Below are 20509 nucleotides of genomic sequence, written 5' to 3'. Positions count from 1 at the left end.
TGAACTGGTTGCAGTAGAAGTCTGGCTTTTCATTAGCCCTTCAGGGCCTTCAGCAACGCTGATGTGATCTATTGTCTTAATAGTATTTATTTTTATGTGTATCTCACTTTTCTCCATAGAACTTTCCCAAACGTTGTGGCTGAGATGGTGAATGATTACTTGTCCCTTCCTGAACATCCTTTGTTGGTATAATATCTAAGCCTTTCTCTATTGCCACAGTTATCTTCCTAAACCCTGGCTGGTTGTGCCTTCTATCGGCTCCTCTAGATACAGCAAAAATGTCAGAAAGTTGTGATATTTGTCACTACAATTTCAAACTTTGTTTTTTGTTTAAAGATGTTGTTCCAGACTCTCTTTTGGCCATTCCCAGCACCAGCTGCAGCATTTTATTCCCACCCTCGCATGGGTTTCAGAGGCATATCAGAACAGCTTTTCTTCTCACTTGTTAACTATTAATAGAAATGACACTTTGGCATTGTAACTCTTTAAAAAAGACCCAGAGAAGAGAAACATTGCCTTTCAAATCTTAGGATAGCTGTACCAAATTATGTATGCCCCAGGCTTTTTTAAAAGAACACCCATGGGAAGAGCCCCAAGCACATATCTAGGGAACTTGTTACAAACAGCCCCCAAATCTTTGTATCCATAGGTGATATCAAATGGAAAACCCCAAGGAGCTATTTTTCCTTGTTAAAGATCAAATGAGCATGTATAGGGAGTTTGTGTGTTGCTTTGAAAAACAACCTCTTTCTAGATTGTGGGGAAAGTTTTGCCATTTCCAAGATTTTGGTTGAAACCAATTATTTTGCACAGAAGAGCCACCAAACCCCTTGTGAGGTTTCCCTTTCTGCTTGAGAGTGAAAACACGAAATGGAGGAAGGGGTTTGCCACGTTTTCTGCAATTTGTGAGACATACCTCTGTGTGAAACCAGTGGCTTTCTCTTTCATGAAGATAAGTATACATACATATGAACACAGCCAGAACAAAAGGGCAATCTGGTTGATCACAGAGACATGACCCCTCTAATGTTCGTACTTTTGCTAGTGTCAGAAGACAGTAAGTACTGTATAAACTGTATATACGTCTAGAAATCTAGGTCAAAAAATTGACCCCTCACACTTGAGTCGACTTATCCACGGATCAATTTAAGTTCTGTATCTTAACTCTTATTTAAAGAAGGAACCATCTGGTGAAAAGCAAGAGTATAATATGTGAAGCTCTGACCCCCTCTACTCTCTCATCCATCCAGCCTTAAGAGTAAACACAAAGAGTTATGTCTGCTGGAACTTTGTAAGTTCTTTGACTTTCTTTTGCTTTGCCTCATCCTTTACATCAGTGGTTCCCAAACTCTGGCCTTCCAGGGATTTCGGACTTCGGCTCCCAGAATCCTAGGCCATTAGCTAAGAGGGCTGAGGCTTCTGGGAGTTGAAGTCCAAAAACCTAGAGGAGCAAAGTTTGGGAACCACTGTTTTAGATCCTTTGCTCTGTGCCCCTATGTTTTACCCTCGGCTTACCCACGAGTGATAGCAAAATCCATAATTTTGGCCCCAAAACGTATACATGTGGTCGACTTATAGTCAAGTATATACAGTAGTTATGATTTCCAATTTCAAATGTGCAAAAACACTTGAGTATATGCAGAATCTTTCTGGAACAGACACAAAACCATTTCACAGTTTCAAAGATAGACAGAGAGACATTTGTTGTGTGTCTTCAAATTGTTTCTGACTTATGGCAATCCTATAGTGAGCCCATCGTGGGGTTTTCTGGGGCTGAGAGTGTGTGACTCGCCAAAGGTCATCCAGTGGGTTTCCAAGTGGGAAATCGAAACCTTGTCATGCTAGTTTTCAATATAATATCACTGTCCCATTTTTCCTATGTGAAGATGAACCCAGTCATGAGTTAAGTCCTGACTAATATTCCAAAAGTTTGACTTCCCAAAGCAAGGGAAGGAGAAGGTTAGCTCCCAGTTTAAACCGTAAAATAAGAAATGGGCAACTTGCTGGAACCAGGTGTGCGTGCGGCATACAAAAATCTGAATGTCCACCACCTTTTGTACGTGGATGAAAATCTCCTTCATAAACACCTTATTAGTTATTCAGGTTGGATCACACATAGAAAGATTAAGACTGTTTCTAACTCAAGGAGGGGGTCTTATTACTGTCAGAAAAATCTGATCCATTGTCATCTTTACTTTTCCAGAGCTAATTAAATGCTGCTGGGTCTATTACTCAAAACCTGACCACAAAGTATTGCCCATCATGAACAATAGTTAATGACTGTAGTGAATCTCTTCTTCTGGGGAAGAGGGGAAGAAAATGTCTTTGGATAGGAAATGATTTATGGATGGTTGAAAAACCCCTGAACACATATTGCCTTGACTCATTATGATGATTTGAGCTTTTTCCGTTCGGGGAAAGTTTAGAAAGAAAGGTTCTTTTAATTTGCCAAAAGGAAAAGGAGAAAAAGGCAAATGTAATAAAAGTGTGCCTCGATGGAAAAGGATCCGAGAGATTTTAGGGCGCTGGGGTTTTGTCTTTTGGGAAGATATGCTGGGGGTCCACACTGCAGAAATAATCCAGTCTGACACTGCTTTAACTGCCCTGTCTCAATGCTTGGGAATTCTGGGAACTAGCTGTGTGAGACATTTAGCTGTCAGAGAGCTCTGGGGCCACAATAAACTCTAATTCCCAGGACTCCCTAGCACTGAGCCAGGGCAGTTAGAGCAATCTCAAACTGGATTATTTTGGCATTGTGGATCAGATCTGGGATTGTGAAGTCGAAGGCTTTCATGGCCAGCATCCATAGTATTTTGTGGGTTTTTCGGGATATATGTGACCATGTTCTAGAAGAGTTTATTCCTGACATTTCGCCAGCATCTGTGGCTCGTATCTTCAGAGAAGGCTGGGATTGTTGATTTAGCGCTTTCAGGAAAATAGGTTTGATGATTAGTAAACATTATTATTATTATTATTATTATTGTTATTTCTTACCCGCCTCTCCCCATGGATTAAGGTGAGGAACAACAACAATTAACAAACAGCATCAGTTAAAACACACATCAGTTTAGAAGGACAAATAAGCCTGGCAAGCCTGGCTTGACATAGGTAAGAACTGGAAAACCTGAAAATTGAGCATTGCAGGATGGTGGTTTAGATTTTGGGACCTGTGGTTCATGGAGAAAATTGCAGACAGTAATGACAGAGGGAGAGGCTCACACTCTGGATTGACTTTCCACACGATTTGGCATCCACTTATGGAATACATCCAGTGCAATTTGGTTTCTAGACATCCCCAAATCATATCTAAATCTTTAGATATTTTTAGAGGAGATCCGACATATGACCAGTCTTGAATACTTTGGAAAGGCGATCGAGACGTATGTCTTCTGGCAGCCTTTCCCAGATTAACATGTTAGTAATTTTTCTATTAGTTCCATCAAGCATCCACTACTTTCCAGAGTTGCCTCTGCCTTGTTTTCATAATTGTTTAATATTTTATTGTGGATGGGTGGGTTTGGGAGGGTTGGGATATAATGATGATAACTGTTTTATTGTGTTTTAAGGATGTTTTATTATTGTTAGCCACCTTGATCTGCTTGGAGAGGTGGGTTGCATATTATTATTATTATTATTATTATTATTATTATTATTATTATTGAAATATGTTTTCCAGGATCTTTCAATGCATCTTTTGTTTATAATTTCCAGGGCATTATTTTGGGTTATTGTTTAATTTCTGCTTTTTCAGTGAAATAACCACATTTGAGAGCTTATTATCTCTGATGTTACGTTTATTTGTTGTTGTTTTGGTATAGTGTTTGTTGTCATGTTTTGTTTGCAAATATTTTTAAATGAACAAATAGGGCATACACACACTAAAACAATCCACATCTAAAATGCATCATTTAAAGTTTATGATTTAAAAATCATCTGGATAGGCCTGACAGAAGAGACTGGACTTTAATGCGCTTTGAAACTGAGACAGGCAGGTCATTCCACAATCTTGGGGCAGATGAAGAAAAAGTGTGCACGAATTGTGCCAAATCAACTCAAAAACATCCTATATAGCCTAGCATTCTTGTTTGCACACAGGTCAGATACTTGTTTTTGCAAAATTCATAAGCAAAATGGGAGATGGGAGCATTGCCCCTTGCTAAGAATTCGGCCCTCCCCAGCAAAAATACACACAATACTTTAGTGACTAGAAACGTATTTCTGCAACGAAAGCTTGCGCAGCTGTGTAAAGACATCTGAAGGAGAATGAGAAGAATGTTTTTCTTAGCTTGGGAAATTTAAAGAAATGCTCTCAATTACAGCTTGGTAAGCACAGAGAGAGAGAGAGCGCACAGAAGCAAGGTGCGCTATTTCATTATAGCTGGTGACTTAAATATAACTCTCACAAGTGTTACTAATGTATATATGAACAGAAATAAATGGAGACTGGAATTGAAAGCTCTGTAAATATTGGCTCATGTAATTAAAATTATATCAATATCCATACTTTTCCCCCTCCGATTAAGGCTTCAAGTATTTTCGTTCCTTGCTCACTTTATTAATGCTTGTGTTTGTCAAAAAGAAAGCATGCTCCTGCACAATTTGGAGATGAATATGAAGCATTGCCATTAAAGCATCCTATTTGCAGTTCCTGTGCAGAGTTCTGAAGAGTCTGACTAGCGCTGCATCTACATTGCAGAAATAATCCAGTTTGACACTGGTTTAACTGCCATGACTCCATCCTTGGAATTGTGGGGATTGTACTTAACCTTCTCTGTAAGAGAACTCTGGGGCCACAACGAAAACAATTCCCAAAATTCCATAGCCTTGAGCCACAACAGTTAAAGTGGTGTCAAACGGGATTATTTCTGCAGTGCAGATGCAGCCTAAGAGACAAAAAAAGCTCAGCATGTCATCATAAACCATGCCTAAAATGTGAAGCTGCATAAATAGTCATATTAACAGTTAGTTAACTTGTAGTAATTCCCCTGTTTTCCTTATCCCTCATATGGAATATTTTCGATTGTGGACAGATGCTTCATAGAGATTGACTGATGGCACTGTATGGGGATTCTATACTATTGATCGAATCTGTACTGCAGAAATAATCCAGTTTGACACTGCTTTAACTGCTGTGACTCCATCCTATGGAATTCTGGGATTCATAGTTTCCTGTGGCACCAGAGCTCTCTGATAGACAGTGTCCCAAAATTTCAACCACTTGCCATATATAGATTGTTTTGTTTAAAGGACAAAAGTAGCCAAAACAAATATCTTGGCCAAGCCAAAAATCCAACAAATCTATTCTTTTTCCGTAGGATGGAGGTACAACACTTAAAGTCTTCTTTATTTCTAGTGTAGACACAGACGTTGTTGATGCTGTCTGCCTTCAAGTCATTTTGGACCTATGGCAAACCTAGATTATTGATTGTTTTAATTAATTTATTGGATTTATACCCCACTTCTCTCCCCAATAGGACTCAAACCTAATGTTAACCTCTCACAGTTTCTTGGCAGGATTTGTTCAGAGGTGATTGCCATTGTCTTCCTCTGAAACTGAAAGACTGTGCCTTGTCCACCATTTAGTAAATCATTATACAGATGTGATTTAATAATATCTAGAAAACAAATCACTTCATTTTCAAATGCTTAAATTTTTCAGGAATTCATTATCAGAGATGGTTTAATTCCCTTCTGTGCAGTCACTGGTTGTCAGTGTCAGTGAAAGCAAAATGTACAGTCATCCTATTCTGTGTATTAACCCATGCCTATAGTTTGGGTCCTTTTATTGCATTTTATGTAATGATGGTGGATTAAAGTTTAATCCACCATTTAGTAAATCATTAAACAGACAGCAAATCCTGCTGCACATCTATAGCACTGTGCAATGCTGCAAACATATAGCATCATGCAATATTTTATCTTCCACTCTAGATGGAATATGGCCCTTGGAGGTTAATTGGAACCAGCTTGCTCTCCAGCATTATTCCAAATTTCTCTTTCAACATTTCCTCCACTTGGTCATCCTTCAATTCTTTCATTTCCACCAGATCCATGTTCTCCTGGTAGTTGTATTTTGTCTCCGAGAATGTCCACCCAATCAAAGCTCAAAAACCATCAGTAGTTTGGAGGGTGCAGATAGATTTCCTTGTAAACAGAGAATCTGGGGACATTTGGAGATATGAACACTGGTACCGAAAGTCTTCCATTGTCCGTGGCTCAAGGCTGAACAAATAGATGTTCCTGCACTCCCCTTGGTCTAAGAGATCTGAGTTGGCAAAGTCGGAATTGGGAACGTGTTGTTTCCTTCTAATTTTCGCAAAGTACCAAGTGCCATTTTCTTCCGTGAAGCGAAAGATCCCCGGTGTTTGAGGCTGGTCTTTGCCAGAAACCAGTTCCATCGGTTGCCACATTTGGTACGCAGAACCAAAGCCACCATCCACAATGTAGGTTGCGCCACCAATCACTACCTTAAGGATGAGATGATTCATAGAAGTACCATAATCATTTTGCTGTGGAACGTAGACATAGGCCCCTAACATGGTGGTGTTATATCCCAGGGTTTTAAGAACCCAGGATAACAACTGGTTGTTCTCCATACACCAACCTCCACGCCTTTTCCGTACAATTTTCTCGTAAACTTGATCCAAGTCCAAACCAATGGTTCCTCCGCAGTGGATACTGAGGTTTTCAAAAGGTACCGCCCGTATATGGTGCTGGAGGATCGCCGTTAAGGTTTCCAAATCGAGTTTTTCCAGAGGGCCTTTGTAGTCAGTTCTTGCAAAATAGTCTTCAACGTTCATGTTTCCTGCAAAGCAAGCATTTAAGAAGCTAATTAAAAATCATGGAGATAGGAAAGGCCATGCTTTCCCGCCAACGTATGTGGTGGTCTCTCGGATTTTTTAACGGTGATGTTTCAAAGAAATTATGGAGCTGAAGCAAAGGAGAGTCAAAACAAGGACACATTTGGGACTACTGTAAGTCAAGGGTAAGCCTCCCTTTATAGGACATCTTAATTTTACTTTATAGGACGTCTTTATAGGACACTTTCAGTCTGTAATAGTGTACTCTTGCTTAGTTTACCTATGCAATATATTTTTCTCCATCTCAGGAACTCTTTGACAGCACATTTTTTGTGTAGAAGGTGCATGAGAAGTTGTCGTCTCTTGTTATCATGGAAAACAGGTTTGCAATGCAAGAAATTAACTCCATTAGGGCCCCTTTATAGCAGATTGGTTTCTGCTTTTTTCTTTTATTCATAGAAACAGAGGTAATGTAGATCAACCAGGTTCTCAAATGACTCTTTGGAATGACATCTTAACTTGAAGCCTACAAATACTTCTTCAAGCATGAACTGCACAAAGTCAACTAAGACTTAGTGCAGTTCATACCTGAAGAAATATTTGCTGATACAGAAATGTGTTCTTTTTCTATGCAAAAATATATTTTTCTGTACCTGTGATTTTTCTGTTCAGAAAACAAGTATCTTGTGTAGGGACATGCAGTGCATCCATGTCATACATGGGTGCATTATACACTGATTTTAGCATAAGCTGAAAGCAGCCCTGGAAGAAGTGGTGCCATGCACCAGAAGGAGTAATGGCATGTGCACCTGTGGTGTGCGCTCGTTACTGTACCGCTGCACCACCACAAGCATGAGCCCCATTACTGCTAATGGGGTTCAAGCATATGTGGAATTTCAGAACGGATCCCCCACCTAAAAGAATGGACCACTGTATTTCCTATGCAGAAGTAGAGTACATGTGTGTGTGTTCTTCCACTTTCTGTATAGAAATACAGTTGGCCCTCTGTATCCATGGATTCAACCATCCACTGTTTGAAAATATTTTTTAAAATTCACAAAAGCAAGCCTTGATTTTGCCATTTTATATAGGAGACACCATTTTACTACTCCATTGTATACAATTGGACTTGAGCATCCATGGAGTTTGGTCTCCACTCGGTGGGTCCTGGAACCAAACCTAGTGGATCCCAAGGCTCCACTGTAGACTATGGTGTTTCTTTGCAGAAATAAACGTTCTGTGCAGAAAACACAGAAAAACTGTCCATATTGCTTTGCAGAATAATACAATTATTACATTATTATCACCCAGTAACCTCGCTTCTGTTTGTATTTTTCCCAGGGGAGTTTCCTGAACATTGGGAGAAAGATCTGAGCAACAAACAACACACAAATATTCTTTCCATCCTTAGTTAAAAACATGAGAACTGCATTGGATCAGACCAAGGGCTATCTTTTAATCCAGGAATGGGCATGCTCTGGTGCCCAGAGAGAAGTTGCACCTGATTTTGACCTCCTCCAAAGCTCTGGAGAGACACGACATGCTATAATGGCTGTGATTTTGAGAAACGGGGTTGTATCACTCCTAGTTTCATTGAGGAGATATTTTTCTATGGGAATCGTTGGTGTTAAGGAATGGGTAAGACTCTCCTGAAGCAGGATTTTAAAGCATTTTAAAAAACTGTTTTTAGTTGGCAGGGGGGAGTTTAGTTGCAAAGCTTTTTTGGGGGGGATGAATTTTTTTAAGGGACGGTGCCAGGTTAGGGTTGCCATAACCCGGTTGCAACCGGTTTTTTCCTGGTTTTGGTGGCACCTGCCCGGTCACGGCATGGATGCCGCCAAAAACCGGGAAAAGCCCGGTTGCAGCGGGGTTGCTAGGCAGCCCTGGGCCTCGCTGCCCTCCTCTTCCTCCACCGCGCATGGCCGCACGGAGGAAAAGGAGGGCAGCGAGGCCTGGGGTGGAGGAGGCTGCAGGGAGGCGGCGCCTCTTGGGCGCAGCCGCGCCAATCTCCCCACCTCCCTGCAGCCTCCTCGCCTCCTTCCTGGTCCCTGCGGGGGCCAGGAACGAGGCGAGGCCCCGATCCTGGCCTCCGATCGCGGTGAGGCCCGGGGCCCAGGCGGGGAGGGAAAGCCTCCTTAAGTGGAGGCTTTCCCTAGCCGCTTGGCCTCTGCTCCCCACCGCGATCGCGAGGGAAAATGTAGGACATAATTTTCAAAGGTAGGACACATTTTGTGTGTCCTACATTTGAAAATTTTGTCCTACATTTTCCTGGTTTGGAGGTCCGGCGCTATGGCAACCCTATGCCAGGTGGATCCAAAAGGCTGTACTAGCCTCTCCAAAGGCCACGGATGTTGAAACTCACTGTTCAGAAACTTCCAGAGACCTGCTTGATTTCTGCTTCTCATGCAGGAGTTTGGATGTGTTCAGGCTTTTACAACTTCACCAGCTACTTGTGGCTTCATCTGATTTCATAATTGACAATGATTCATTTTGCGTATGCAGTTTGCATCATCACATCTTACTCCCTCACCACCAGCATCCTTCAGGTGAAAATGCATCATGTCTCCCATCCATATAGCATATTTACAGGTGTTATGTTCTCTGCATGATCTGAATAAATCATGTGCAGTACTTCCTGTGATATCTTTGACAATATATTGAAAAAATCATTCTCTTCTAGTTTTCACTTGTTGCAAAATGTGCAATTCAAGAATATCTCCTTCTGACTAACAACTCTCTAGTAATGAATTTGAACAAACCATCCTAGCAAAATCTGGTGTCTACACTAATTAAAGGTTTTTTGAAAAGGTCATTTAAATAAAAGAGACTTACCTGTTCCGTTATATAATCTTTGCTCTTAGGAGATAGCCTTTTGTTTGGGGACAGCCAAAAACACACTGGTAATGGGCAGAATTTTACAACTTCACTTGTCCAACTGTTCATTTTTAATCTCCCTCTCACTCTCTCTCTTCCGGCAAAATCTTATCAAGGCCAAAAGGGACAAAGTCCTTTTACAACATTCATGTGCATTTCACTTCCACTGATTGAACTTTGGTTCTTACTTTTTGATGAAGCAGACTTTTCCCCCCCTCTTCTGCATGATTAAAAAGCAAGACAAAACTAATTCCTTTTGGATGATTAAAAGGGAGAAAATAGTAATTTCTAATTGAGAATGTTATTTCTATTTTCAAACAGACGAAGTATCAAGACCTGGATCTCTGGACACAAAGGAGGGTTGAGATGTGTGCTTCTTGGAAAGAGGTGTGCAATTCCTTTCTTACATTCTCTGTTGGTGAGCTCTTTTGGTTGTCTACAAAGGAACTACTTGTGGTTTCCATCTTAGCAGAGTGATGAATAATCTCATTTGAAGGGTATTCAAAACTAAGATGTATTGTTTGAGTTCATTTGTCTCATCCTTGAAGAAGGGCAGGGAATATATTTACTGTTCTCTCTGCTTGTAAAATGCGGAATAATTGTTTCTTCCATGTTCTGGATGGTTTTATTGTTTTATTGCTTCAGTACGAAGTTGAGCAGTTAAACAGCAGTTGAGTCTGTCTCTCTCAGGCTTCTAACTTGGTTGTTTGTTGTGTGCATTCAAGTCATTTCTGACTTATGGCGACCCTAAATGCAAACCTATCACAGGGTTTTCTTGGCAAGATTTGTTCAGATTCTTTCCCCTTGCACAGGGAACACAATTTTTCCTTCCAAAACAACCCAACTCCATGGGGGCGAGAAATGTTTTCTGCACAAAAGCATGTTTTCTGCACAGATAAAACCATATATGTTTGCACTGAGAACAAAAGTGAAAACTGTCCAAAGTTCGAAGGTCCTTGTGTCAGCCTCACAACTGCCTTTGCTTTTCCTGATGAAGTATCGCAACTGTTGAGAAACCACTTTCTCAGCCGGGAAATGAATAATGACAAATGTTATATCCATCTTTCCTATGTTTGAGTAGAGATTTGTTAAAATATTTTTGGGGAACCTTGGGCCCTGGAATCAAATCCAGATTTATCATATGGCCACATACCATTCTCCATGACACCATTGTGGGGTGGTTATTCTCTGACTCTCACCCCCATTGTGAAAGGTTGAAACCCCTCTCATAAGGCAGCTACTAGCCATAAGAGCTTTGACCTAGAAGCTAATATTATTTATTTAATTGTACTCCTTTCCCCTTTGTTTCCATACTTCACTAGAATGTGGCCCCCAAGCAATACTTTGAAATTATATAAGGCTCATAGGCCAAAAGACGTCCCTAGCCTTGTGCGAAACTTTACTCATCTCTACAGTCTCTGTGCAAGAAGTTAAGCTGACACAAATCTGGAATTAAAAATGAATCCAAAGGGAATCTGTGTCAGTTTGGCTTTCTCCCACATTTTAATGGTTTAAAGCTCAATCTCTTTCACTTGAATGTACAAAGAAAACGTTCCTCTCAAAAATGGAAACAAATGAAATTCTACCCAAAGTGCTTGTTTTGTTTTCAATGCACTTTGTCCCAGTGTGTGTGTAAATATGTTTGTGCCTTCAAGTTGCCTGATGATTTGTGGTGACCCCATGAATTTCATAGGGTTTTCTTAGGCAAGGAATACTCAGCGGTGGTTTTGCCAGTTTCTTCCTCTGAAATATAGCCTACAGCACTCGGTAGCCATTGGTGATCACCTATCCACATACTAACCAGGGCTGACCCTGCTTAGATTCCAAGATCAGGTGGGATTTGCTGCTTTGTACCAGCACAATATTGCTCTATTCCCTGTGCATAGACAATGGACATCAGCACCATCTTCTGGTAGGAGACAGATGAACAGCTTGGTTTGAGAAGGTCTGTGAATGATGATTCCTATGTAAGGGTTTGAAAGCTGGACAAGAAGAAAATCAACTCATTTGAAACATGATGCTGGAGAAAAGGGCTACAGATGCCATGGACTTTTAAAAAGACAAAGGTCTTGGAGCAAACTCTGCACAGGCCAAATTGACTAAACTAAGGCCATCGTACTTTAAGCTTAGCAATGACACCATGACTGCATCTGCACTACTGAAATAATTCAGTTTGAGACTGCTTTACTGCCATAGCTCAATGCTACAGAAACCTGGGATTTGTAGTTTGTTGTGGCACTGGTATAGTGGTTTGAGTGTGGAGCTACAACTCTGGAGACAAGGGTTCGATTCCCCGTTTGGCCATGAAACTCGCTGGGTGATCTGAGGCAAGTCACACACTCTCAGCCTCAGAGGGAGGCAACAGCAAACCTCCTCTGAACAAATTTTGCCAAGAAACCCCATGATACAAAGCCTTAGCAAAATGGAGGACAGGACCCAATAAAAGCTAAATACACTCACAGAAATATAAAACCATGCTTCTTAGTCATGCTTAGAATGGAGGACATTTCGAAATTCCTCCTGGACAGAAGTTTGAAATCTAGGACATGTCTTGGAAAAGGAGGACGTCTAGTTGCCCTGTCCTGGTCTAGCTTGGAGTAGGTGTGGGAAGAGTGGCAATAAAGACAAAGGTAGATTTGCTCTCTCTGCTGCAGTAGATTGTGCCTATATAAAATGCAATAGGCACCAACTGAAAGAGCAAGCAGAGGTCTTTCCATCTCGCAGAGGCCCTTTCAAGCTGCATCCGCACTGCAGAAATTGTCAGGGATTTGAAGGGTTAAAACACAGCACACAGGGAAATGCTTGATGTGTGTGTGTTTGGCCATGAGCATTTCAGCAGAAGGACAAGGTTGATCAGCACAGCTGATGCTCATTGGCTCAAGGACACTTTAGTGTCTTGGTGCACGTAGCTATGGATGATGAAACCACCTGGCTGGATTGCACAGGGGACACATGACATGGTTACACACAGGAACTCACTGGGTTTGGGAGACCACATGGTCTGGAGACTATATAAACCCAGGGGTTGCAAGGGATAGCTTGTGGGTTTGTAGAAGGAGTTGGATTGGTATGGTTTGGAGTTTTAGAGATCTAGTTTTGTATAATAGCACTGTGAATAAAGAGCACTTTGGGAGGCTTAGTTTCTCTGGGGGTTTATCAGAAGAAGCTATAGCATCGGTTTGCTGTGTGTCCCCAGAGGTTCCTGCATTGCTGCAGTTCCTGGAAGACATCCAGTTGCTGTCATCCCAACTTGGACCTTGGAGCCACGCTTCTGCTTCTGGAAATTTGCCAGCTCTGCTCCAAGGGTCTGATTTAACCCCAGGACTCGTTTGAGTTGCTGACAAGGGTTGTTGGACCCCAGCAGTTGCGCTGACAGAAATCATCCAATTTGACACCACTTTAACTGCCATGGCCACAGGCCATGGAATCCTGTGATGTGTAGTTTTGTGAGATATTTATCCTTCTCTGTCCGATGCCACAACAAATTACAAATCCCAGGATAGCCTTGAGCCATGGCTATTGAAGTGGTGTCAAACTGGATGATTTCTACAGTGCAGATGCAACCACAGACTCCCATCTTCTCTCCTCTAATTTCTCAAGCTTTCTCACTCATATCCTGGCTGCTCCCAGAGAGGGGACAGGTGGCTGCAATTACAGATGCCATGTTCTATAAGCAGAAGCTTTACTCCCAATGTGGGCACTGAAATGGATGAGCAGACAGAACTAGAGGCTTTGGCAGGCCCTGTTTGGCAATAAGGGTCTACTCAGACTCCATCGGGTATTTGCTTCCAATATTCTGAGTTCTTGGTACGGTGGACAAAAAAGCATAATGGACTTTACAAAAATGAGAATGGACACTAGTGATGATAACCTGATAGGGTTGTTAGTGTGCCAACCACTGGTGGATCCTGTCTCCGTCCAGCAGTGAATCCATTCTAGATTTTGTCCAAGCTTTTAATCAACTGAAGATCAGCCAAAATGGCAGCCGGTAGAGCCAGTGTGGGGCAGTGGTTTGACTGCTGGACTGCGACTCTAGGAGACCAGGTTTCGAATCCCCTTCCAGCCATGAAACACACAAAGTGACCTTGGACATCTCGCATGCTCACAGCCTTAAAGGATGGCAATGGCAAACCTCCTCTGAACAAATCTCGTCAAGAAAACCCCATGATATGTTCGCCTTAGGGTCGCCATAAGTCAGAAATGACCTGAAGGCACACAACAACAAAGAAGGTGATGTTATGTCACTTCAGGATTGCTGAAATGTGTTAGTGTGGCCCACCAGGTGGGCATGGGGTGGAATAATGGTCTTTTGCCCCCTGCACAGTTGGCCGTCCAGAGCTAAACCCTTGTGAAGACAGTTCCAAGCTTATGATGACAATCCCCCCTCTAAGAAAGTTGAAGATGGGTTTCATGTTCAATTTAGATCTCCAGCCTTCATCTTCTCTTCCTCCTCTGTTCCACATCTCTTCCTTTTCTTCCTTCTCTCCAACTCTTCCTCCCTCTTTTCCTTTGGTTTTCTTGTTGTGCTCTCTGCATTGGCAATGCTGCAATTTGTTCTGGGTGCTCCAGCGAAACATTAATGACCACCAGATGTCACCATAATTTCACTTGCTCAATTTCTTTCTGCTCTGGCTCCTGGAGATATGCCTCAAACTGAACAAATATTCAGAGAGTGAAAATATTTCAACGTTAAAAGATGGAAATGCGCTACCTCTCAGGTTTCCTTTTCTTTAAAAGACAGGATAGTCCATCTTTGTCTTGGAGGGAAATTTGTACTATAAACTTTTCCGACAGGATGACCTGAACCTGTCAACCAATTAATATCACAGGAAGATCTGTCATGGTTGTTTGCACGAACCAACGTTCACGGACTGCACTGTGTCTTGTTTCGCTCTTCTGATAAAGTGAGGTTTCCATTACGCTTTTGATAGACAGATTGAGATGTATAGCTCTTTGCACAGCATACAAAAGGGCTTGCAATTGCAACATGAAACTATAAGAAAAAGCTGCTGGGGGGGGGGGGGAGTTAATCTTTTGGATACAATTCCTAGAACCACTACTCAGGATGTTGGGAGTTGTAGTCCAAAAATAGATTCTGGCAAAGAATCAATGATATCACCAAACAGATCAACAAAGGATCTATTTATACTTTTAAACCTCATTTTAGTAGTAGCTAGGAAAAGATGGCTGTCAACCTCAAAGCATCTTTCTGTTTAAAACCTGGCTTGCAATGAGAAAAGATAATTGAAGGAAATGGGCCTCCTGATGAGACTCTTCATCTTCTGTTTGTGGAATGTAATCTCTCAGCACCTCTCCTCCTCTCCTTCCTTAGATTTATGGGATTGCTGCACACATGAGTGACATATCTATCTACTGCAGCCCACCAAATTTCCTCATGGCTAGGAAATACACTCACGATAAATAGGAATCCAGACCTCCTCTTCATTTACTTTGGTACGATTGTCTAGATCAGAGTGCTATTTGGAGGAGCAAGAGAAAGCTGGGGCAGCATTTGCTGTGAAATGATAGAGAAAAGGATTTTGTGTGTGCAAGGAAAATAATATGTGCACGAATGGAGACCAAAACATCCTGGAAATAAGCAGTTACCATTATTACCAAGGAGAATACACACACACACACGCACGTATGCACGCATGCTCTGATAAATTTGGCTGATGGATGTTTATGAATTCCTGAGCCACCTGTTGCTCTTATTTATTTAATCATTTGTTTGGCACAGATGACTGAGGATGTCTTTTTGTCTTGAGGGAGAGGTAACACAGATGACTAGCAATCACATCTTTTCCTTTTCTTTGCAAAAATTCAACACCTAGGCCAAGATACTACATTGTGGTTATGCAGTATCAGTCTCTGGGCATGGAGTTATGCTTTCATTGTGGTACACAAACTCTGTGTTGAATGGTGCACAGTTTGCAGTGGAATGCACCTCTACAACTGTGCAACCAAGTGCACATCTGAAAATGTGTGTGCAGGCAGATCTCCATGCTTACTTGTATGCACAATGGCACACTGGGCTTCTGCAAACCTGAACTGAATGCAAGTGTTCTGCACTGGAGAAAAATGTCCAACTGATTCCACAGGAAACCTACGCATATATAAGAGTCTACCAAAGGAAAATGCTAGTGCATAGTGGTTTGAGAATATAACTATGACTCTGGAGACCAGAGTCTGATTCCCCACTGAGCTGTGAAACCCATTGGGTGACCTTGGGCAAGTCACACACTCTCAGCCTCAAGGGAAGGCAATGGAAAATCTCCTCCGAACAAATATTGCCAAGAAAACCTCATGATAGGTTCACCTTTGGGTCTATATAAGTTGGAAATGACTTGAAGGCACACACCCAATACCAACAAACTAGAGTAAACACACTGAATCCCTAAACCGTTTTAATGGGCTGGAATTCCTGACTGCAGATATGAATGAGCAACCTAGAGTTCTGCAATTGTAACTGATTTGTATTCATGATTCCTACACATCCGTTAGGGTGAGGAGCACTATGCTCAGAAATATTATTTTCGGCACAGAAGAAATGCTATTTTCTGTGCACAACATCCATATGCGAATTTTGTACAGAATAAATCCTCAATTGTGAAAATTATGTTTTTGGAATACTTCCTTGCAGGGGGATTGCTAAAATTACTTGTTGCTTCTTTCAAGAAGAAAAGTAGTCATGAATGACTTTCCTACTGACTGGCAGGAGATCTTTAGAGCTTCAGGAATGATTTTTGCCTAACCTGTCTAAAGATCCCTGGAATTTTCTGAACAGATTGACTGGCACTACTTTGGCTCCAAAACTACACACAATTGCATTTGTTCAGGGTGGGAAAGAGTTATCATTTGGGCTGTATCCACATTGCAGAAATAATCCAGGTTGCCACCACTTAAACTGCCACGGCTCAAATCTGGGAATTGTAGGTTTGTGGTTACATTCAACCTTCTCTCTCAGAGAGCTCCAGTGCTGCAAAAAACTGCAATTCCCAAGATTCCATAGCATTAACCATGGCAGTTAAAATGATATCAAACTAGAATATTTAGCAGTGCGGATGCAACCAAAGTCAGTTGTATTTTATCTCCAGCGTTGTAAGCAGTATGTCCCCAAAGTTAGTGTCTGGGAATAGTTATTTCATGTTTTAACTAGTTTTTAAAGAAATCTTGGTGTCAGCTGCATCTTTCCTTTCGTCTATGTTGTGAGCCACTTTGGGCCCAAAATTTTATTTCATTTGATTAAAAACTATAAGAATACGAATAGGAAAAAGAAGAAGGTGGCACAAGTGAGGAAGGTGCTAGAGACCTCATGTCTTGCTCCTTAACAGCACTAGGCTGGTTGCTGTGGGAATTAGAGCCCAAAGCAAACATAATTCTTCTGATATTCTTAAGCACACTTTTCTTAAACTGGGTGTGTAATGGTGAAGTCATGTGTTTGAGCTCCGTTTTACCTGTGTTGATTTTTCTTTTTCTTCTTTTGGTACTTCTTCAAATATTGACATATCTCACACAGCACCCTTGTTCCAAATTACCCCTAGGCATAGCTTAACCCTAGCGATCATGCTTTGTATTTTCTTAAAATGTCCTTTTTTATTGTTATTCTTCTGAATGTAACCTAAGTTCCTTAGATCTCATCTTCTCTTGAGCTGACAGAGGAGGGACAGTTTAGGGACACTGTGTTCTCTTTGGCAAACATTTTGGACAAGGACTTGCGGAAGGAAGAAGCTGTACTTTACTATCTTCCCTTCCTCTCCTTTGAAAAAGTGAGTCTGCTCTCAATGATAAATGCATAAATGCTCATTATTAGCATTTTCTTGGCTTCTTCAAGAGACTACCTTTTCCTTAGAGACTGGGGGAAATGTTTATACATTTATAAATGTTTATAAATGTTTATAACCGTCTACTATCCCCGCTGTTGTAAACTGCTCGGATTCCCAGTGATTGGGCGGTATATAAATAAATCCTATTATTATTATTATTATTATTATTATTATTATTATTATTATTATTATACTGTGGTCTTTTCAATGATAGGTAAAGCTAAAGGAATGTTGCCAAGTTGTTTAAAAGAAAGAAAGAAAGAAAGAAAGACATTGGTTTGCCAATTGTACCCGGAGATGGGGGAAGGGATCAAGCTGTTTTCATTAAGCAATGCTTCACATTATAGCACCTTGCCAAAGAAATAGAATTGAGCAGTTTCACAGTGTCTATTGAGCAAGGGACTATCATGACATTCCTATAAAGGGGAGCTGGCAAAGTGACTATTGCACATCGAGACTGATGTACAATAGGTGCTCATGTGTAATAATAATAATAATAATAATAATAATAATAATAATAATAATAATTTATTTGTGTTTCCCCACCTCTCCCAAAGGATCAAAGCGGGGTTACAGACTACTAAAATCAATACATACAATGCAATACAATACACTATAAAAACACAAAATGGTACATCTATACAAACATCAGTAAAATACAACAATCCAACATCCAGGGGTAAGACAGAATATCATTGTCGGCAGGCATATTGGTCATGTAGACATCACTCCTCGGAGGGGAACGCTTGGCAAAAGAGTACAGTTTTCAATCTCTTTTTAAATGTTTCCAAAGAGGTCATGAGACAGAGCTCCTCCGGAAGGCTGTTCCAGATCCGCGGGGCCGTTATTGTAAAGGCCCTTTGGGAAGAGGAGACGTATTTGGACAATGGAGTTTCCAATAAGTTCTTCCCGGATGTTCTGAGTGTGCGGGGCGGCTCGTAGGGGGAGATGCGGTCCGGATTGATCTCACAATGCACCCTGGGTACTCGTGAGATCAATCTGGACGATGGCTAGGAACTGAATGTACATTGGTGGACCCCACTGTCAAGGGAATGCTGATGCACATTGGTATAATCCAATGAGCAGTGGGACACATTTGTTAGTGCTGTGATATGCATCTGCCCAGTTTACTGGGATTCCACAGTGCCTCTGTTATATAGCTAAGTATGTGCCATGTTAGGCAACTCAGAAGCTGTACAGACTGGCGATAAAGGCTGGCATTGGGGTGGTGTGGGGGCGTGGTGTCTGTACAACGCACCCCCTGATTCTGCCCCATGTTGCCATGATGCTATGCACCCCACCACATGCCCCACTGCACAGTGGGCAGCATCACAGTGCTCCTCTGGTGCTTTGTTCAGATGACGCTGCACCAAAGGAGTGCCAAAAACTGTGCCGGCAACTGCAATGGTGCCCTTTCCATGGTGCAAAAAGGAGCCGCTTTTTGTGGCTCCTCTTTGTGCAACAGAAAAGCCAGATCAGGGTCATGGCATGTAGTTGCCATGGCCCTGATCCAGAGACGAAAGAGGTGGCTGAAGGCTACCCCTTAGGGGCAGTCTGTTCAGTCCCTTAGACCTAAATATAAAATCCTGGTCAGCTTTAATGTAATCTCCTATGCTTTCAACAATCCAGGAACCACCGTAACCTTCAAACACTAAGATGGGACATTTTAACACCCAAGAGTCATGTTTGGTTACAAAATCCCTACAGAATCAGGCCTACAAAATTTCCATAATTCCAGCCACCTCCACACAGCACAACCACACAGCAAAGCATGGAAGGACCGTCTGATCAAAAAAAATCCATCGAATGCTTCTAATTTTAAAAGTCGATGGAACAAGGCAGCAGTTATTGTAGTTCTGCTCCAAAACCATTCTCACAAACGTGAGAACATTTGTTGTTACGAGCTGGAAATATCTTCCCATCTTGCAGGTGAGGAGGAAACAAAAAATATCTGCGGTTTCTCATTCTTGGGCACGAGAACAAGACAAGTGAGGATTTACATTCCTAGCAAAAACACAGCTGCAAAACCAAAGAGATAATCTGAAAGCAAAAGCGAGGGAACAGAACACCAGCGATGTGACAATAAAAAATGGGGAACAAGGAAGTACACAGAACTGAAATAATGGTAAAGCACGATGTAATAAAAGTTTATAAGTCCTGGGAAAGCAAAAGGAGCTATTTGTCTGATGCCAGAAAGGGATTATACATGTCTATTTATGCAAAAGTACTGGCCAAACCAAGGTGTTAAATTTGGAGAGTCACAAGTTGTTACTGCCTTAAAGTCTATCAAGAGAGATTAAAATCTACCAGCCTCTTCCAAAGTTCTGTTTTAAACACAGAATGTGACAAGGCTCCAAATGTCTGCCAGTGGTATTATAATGTATGGTTATCCTACCTGTGAATAGCAAGATTTATTGCCAATGTGGCTGACATTAAACACAACAAAACAGATCAAGCCCCACGTATTTATGAGACAAACTAAAACCGTTGGAGTCCTTTCAATAGGAAAACGTTTCTGCAAAGCTGCAGAGGAGACAGTATGAGGATGAAAACACAACAACAAAATCCACAAAACAGATATCTCTCATGGGCCAACTACAGAGCACAAAATACATCATGCAAGTTTTCGAAGCTTCAGTGGCTTCTTCACCAGGCAAAGATGTTACACATCATACCCAAGAAGAAAGGCAATGAGGTGAGAATCATAGGCCTACATTTTGTCTGAGATGTTGCTTCTATTGTATTAGCATATCCTACACCCCTCCGGTTGAATACACAGTTCCATAATTAATATCTAGAGTTGGCCATGTTTCCGGGTCATGACAACCTGCGGAAAATTATACCTGCGTAGGAGTCATGTTGACTGGAGGACATACAGATACCTTGATAAAACGAAGGAAATGGGTTTCCTGAACATCTCGCTTCCCTGCAGGGCTCCATGCATTTCTGCATACAATGGAAGCAAAGAGGGTCCCATCAAAAGGCAATCTGTGACCATACCCTTGACTC

General features: G+C 41.5%; 1 protein-coding gene across 1 annotated transcript; it reads right to left on the bottom strand.

The window, feature by feature from the left end:
• Positions 1 to 5656: 5656 nt before the first annotated feature.
• Positions 5657 to 6800, bottom strand: LOC149305761 (arylamine N-acetyltransferase, pineal gland isozyme NAT-10-like). The gene is given in 1 exon segment (XM_089476789.1): positions 5657 to 6800. A coding segment is annotated over 1 exon segment (873 nt). The 3' UTR covers positions 5657 to 5927.
• Between the last annotated feature and the right edge of the window lie 13709 nt (positions 6801 to 20509).

Source organism: Sceloporus occidentalis, unplaced genomic scaffold, assembly GCF_023333645.1.
Source record: "Sceloporus occidentalis isolate IW3139 unplaced genomic scaffold, rSceOcc1.0.p SCAF_10, whole genome shotgun sequence".
Lineage (NCBI taxonomy): Eukaryota > Metazoa > Chordata > Lepidosauria > Squamata > Phrynosomatidae > Sceloporus > Sceloporus occidentalis.
The sequence above is the reverse complement of the archived record's forward strand: the minus strand, read 5'-3'. Positions and strand labels throughout refer to the sequence as shown.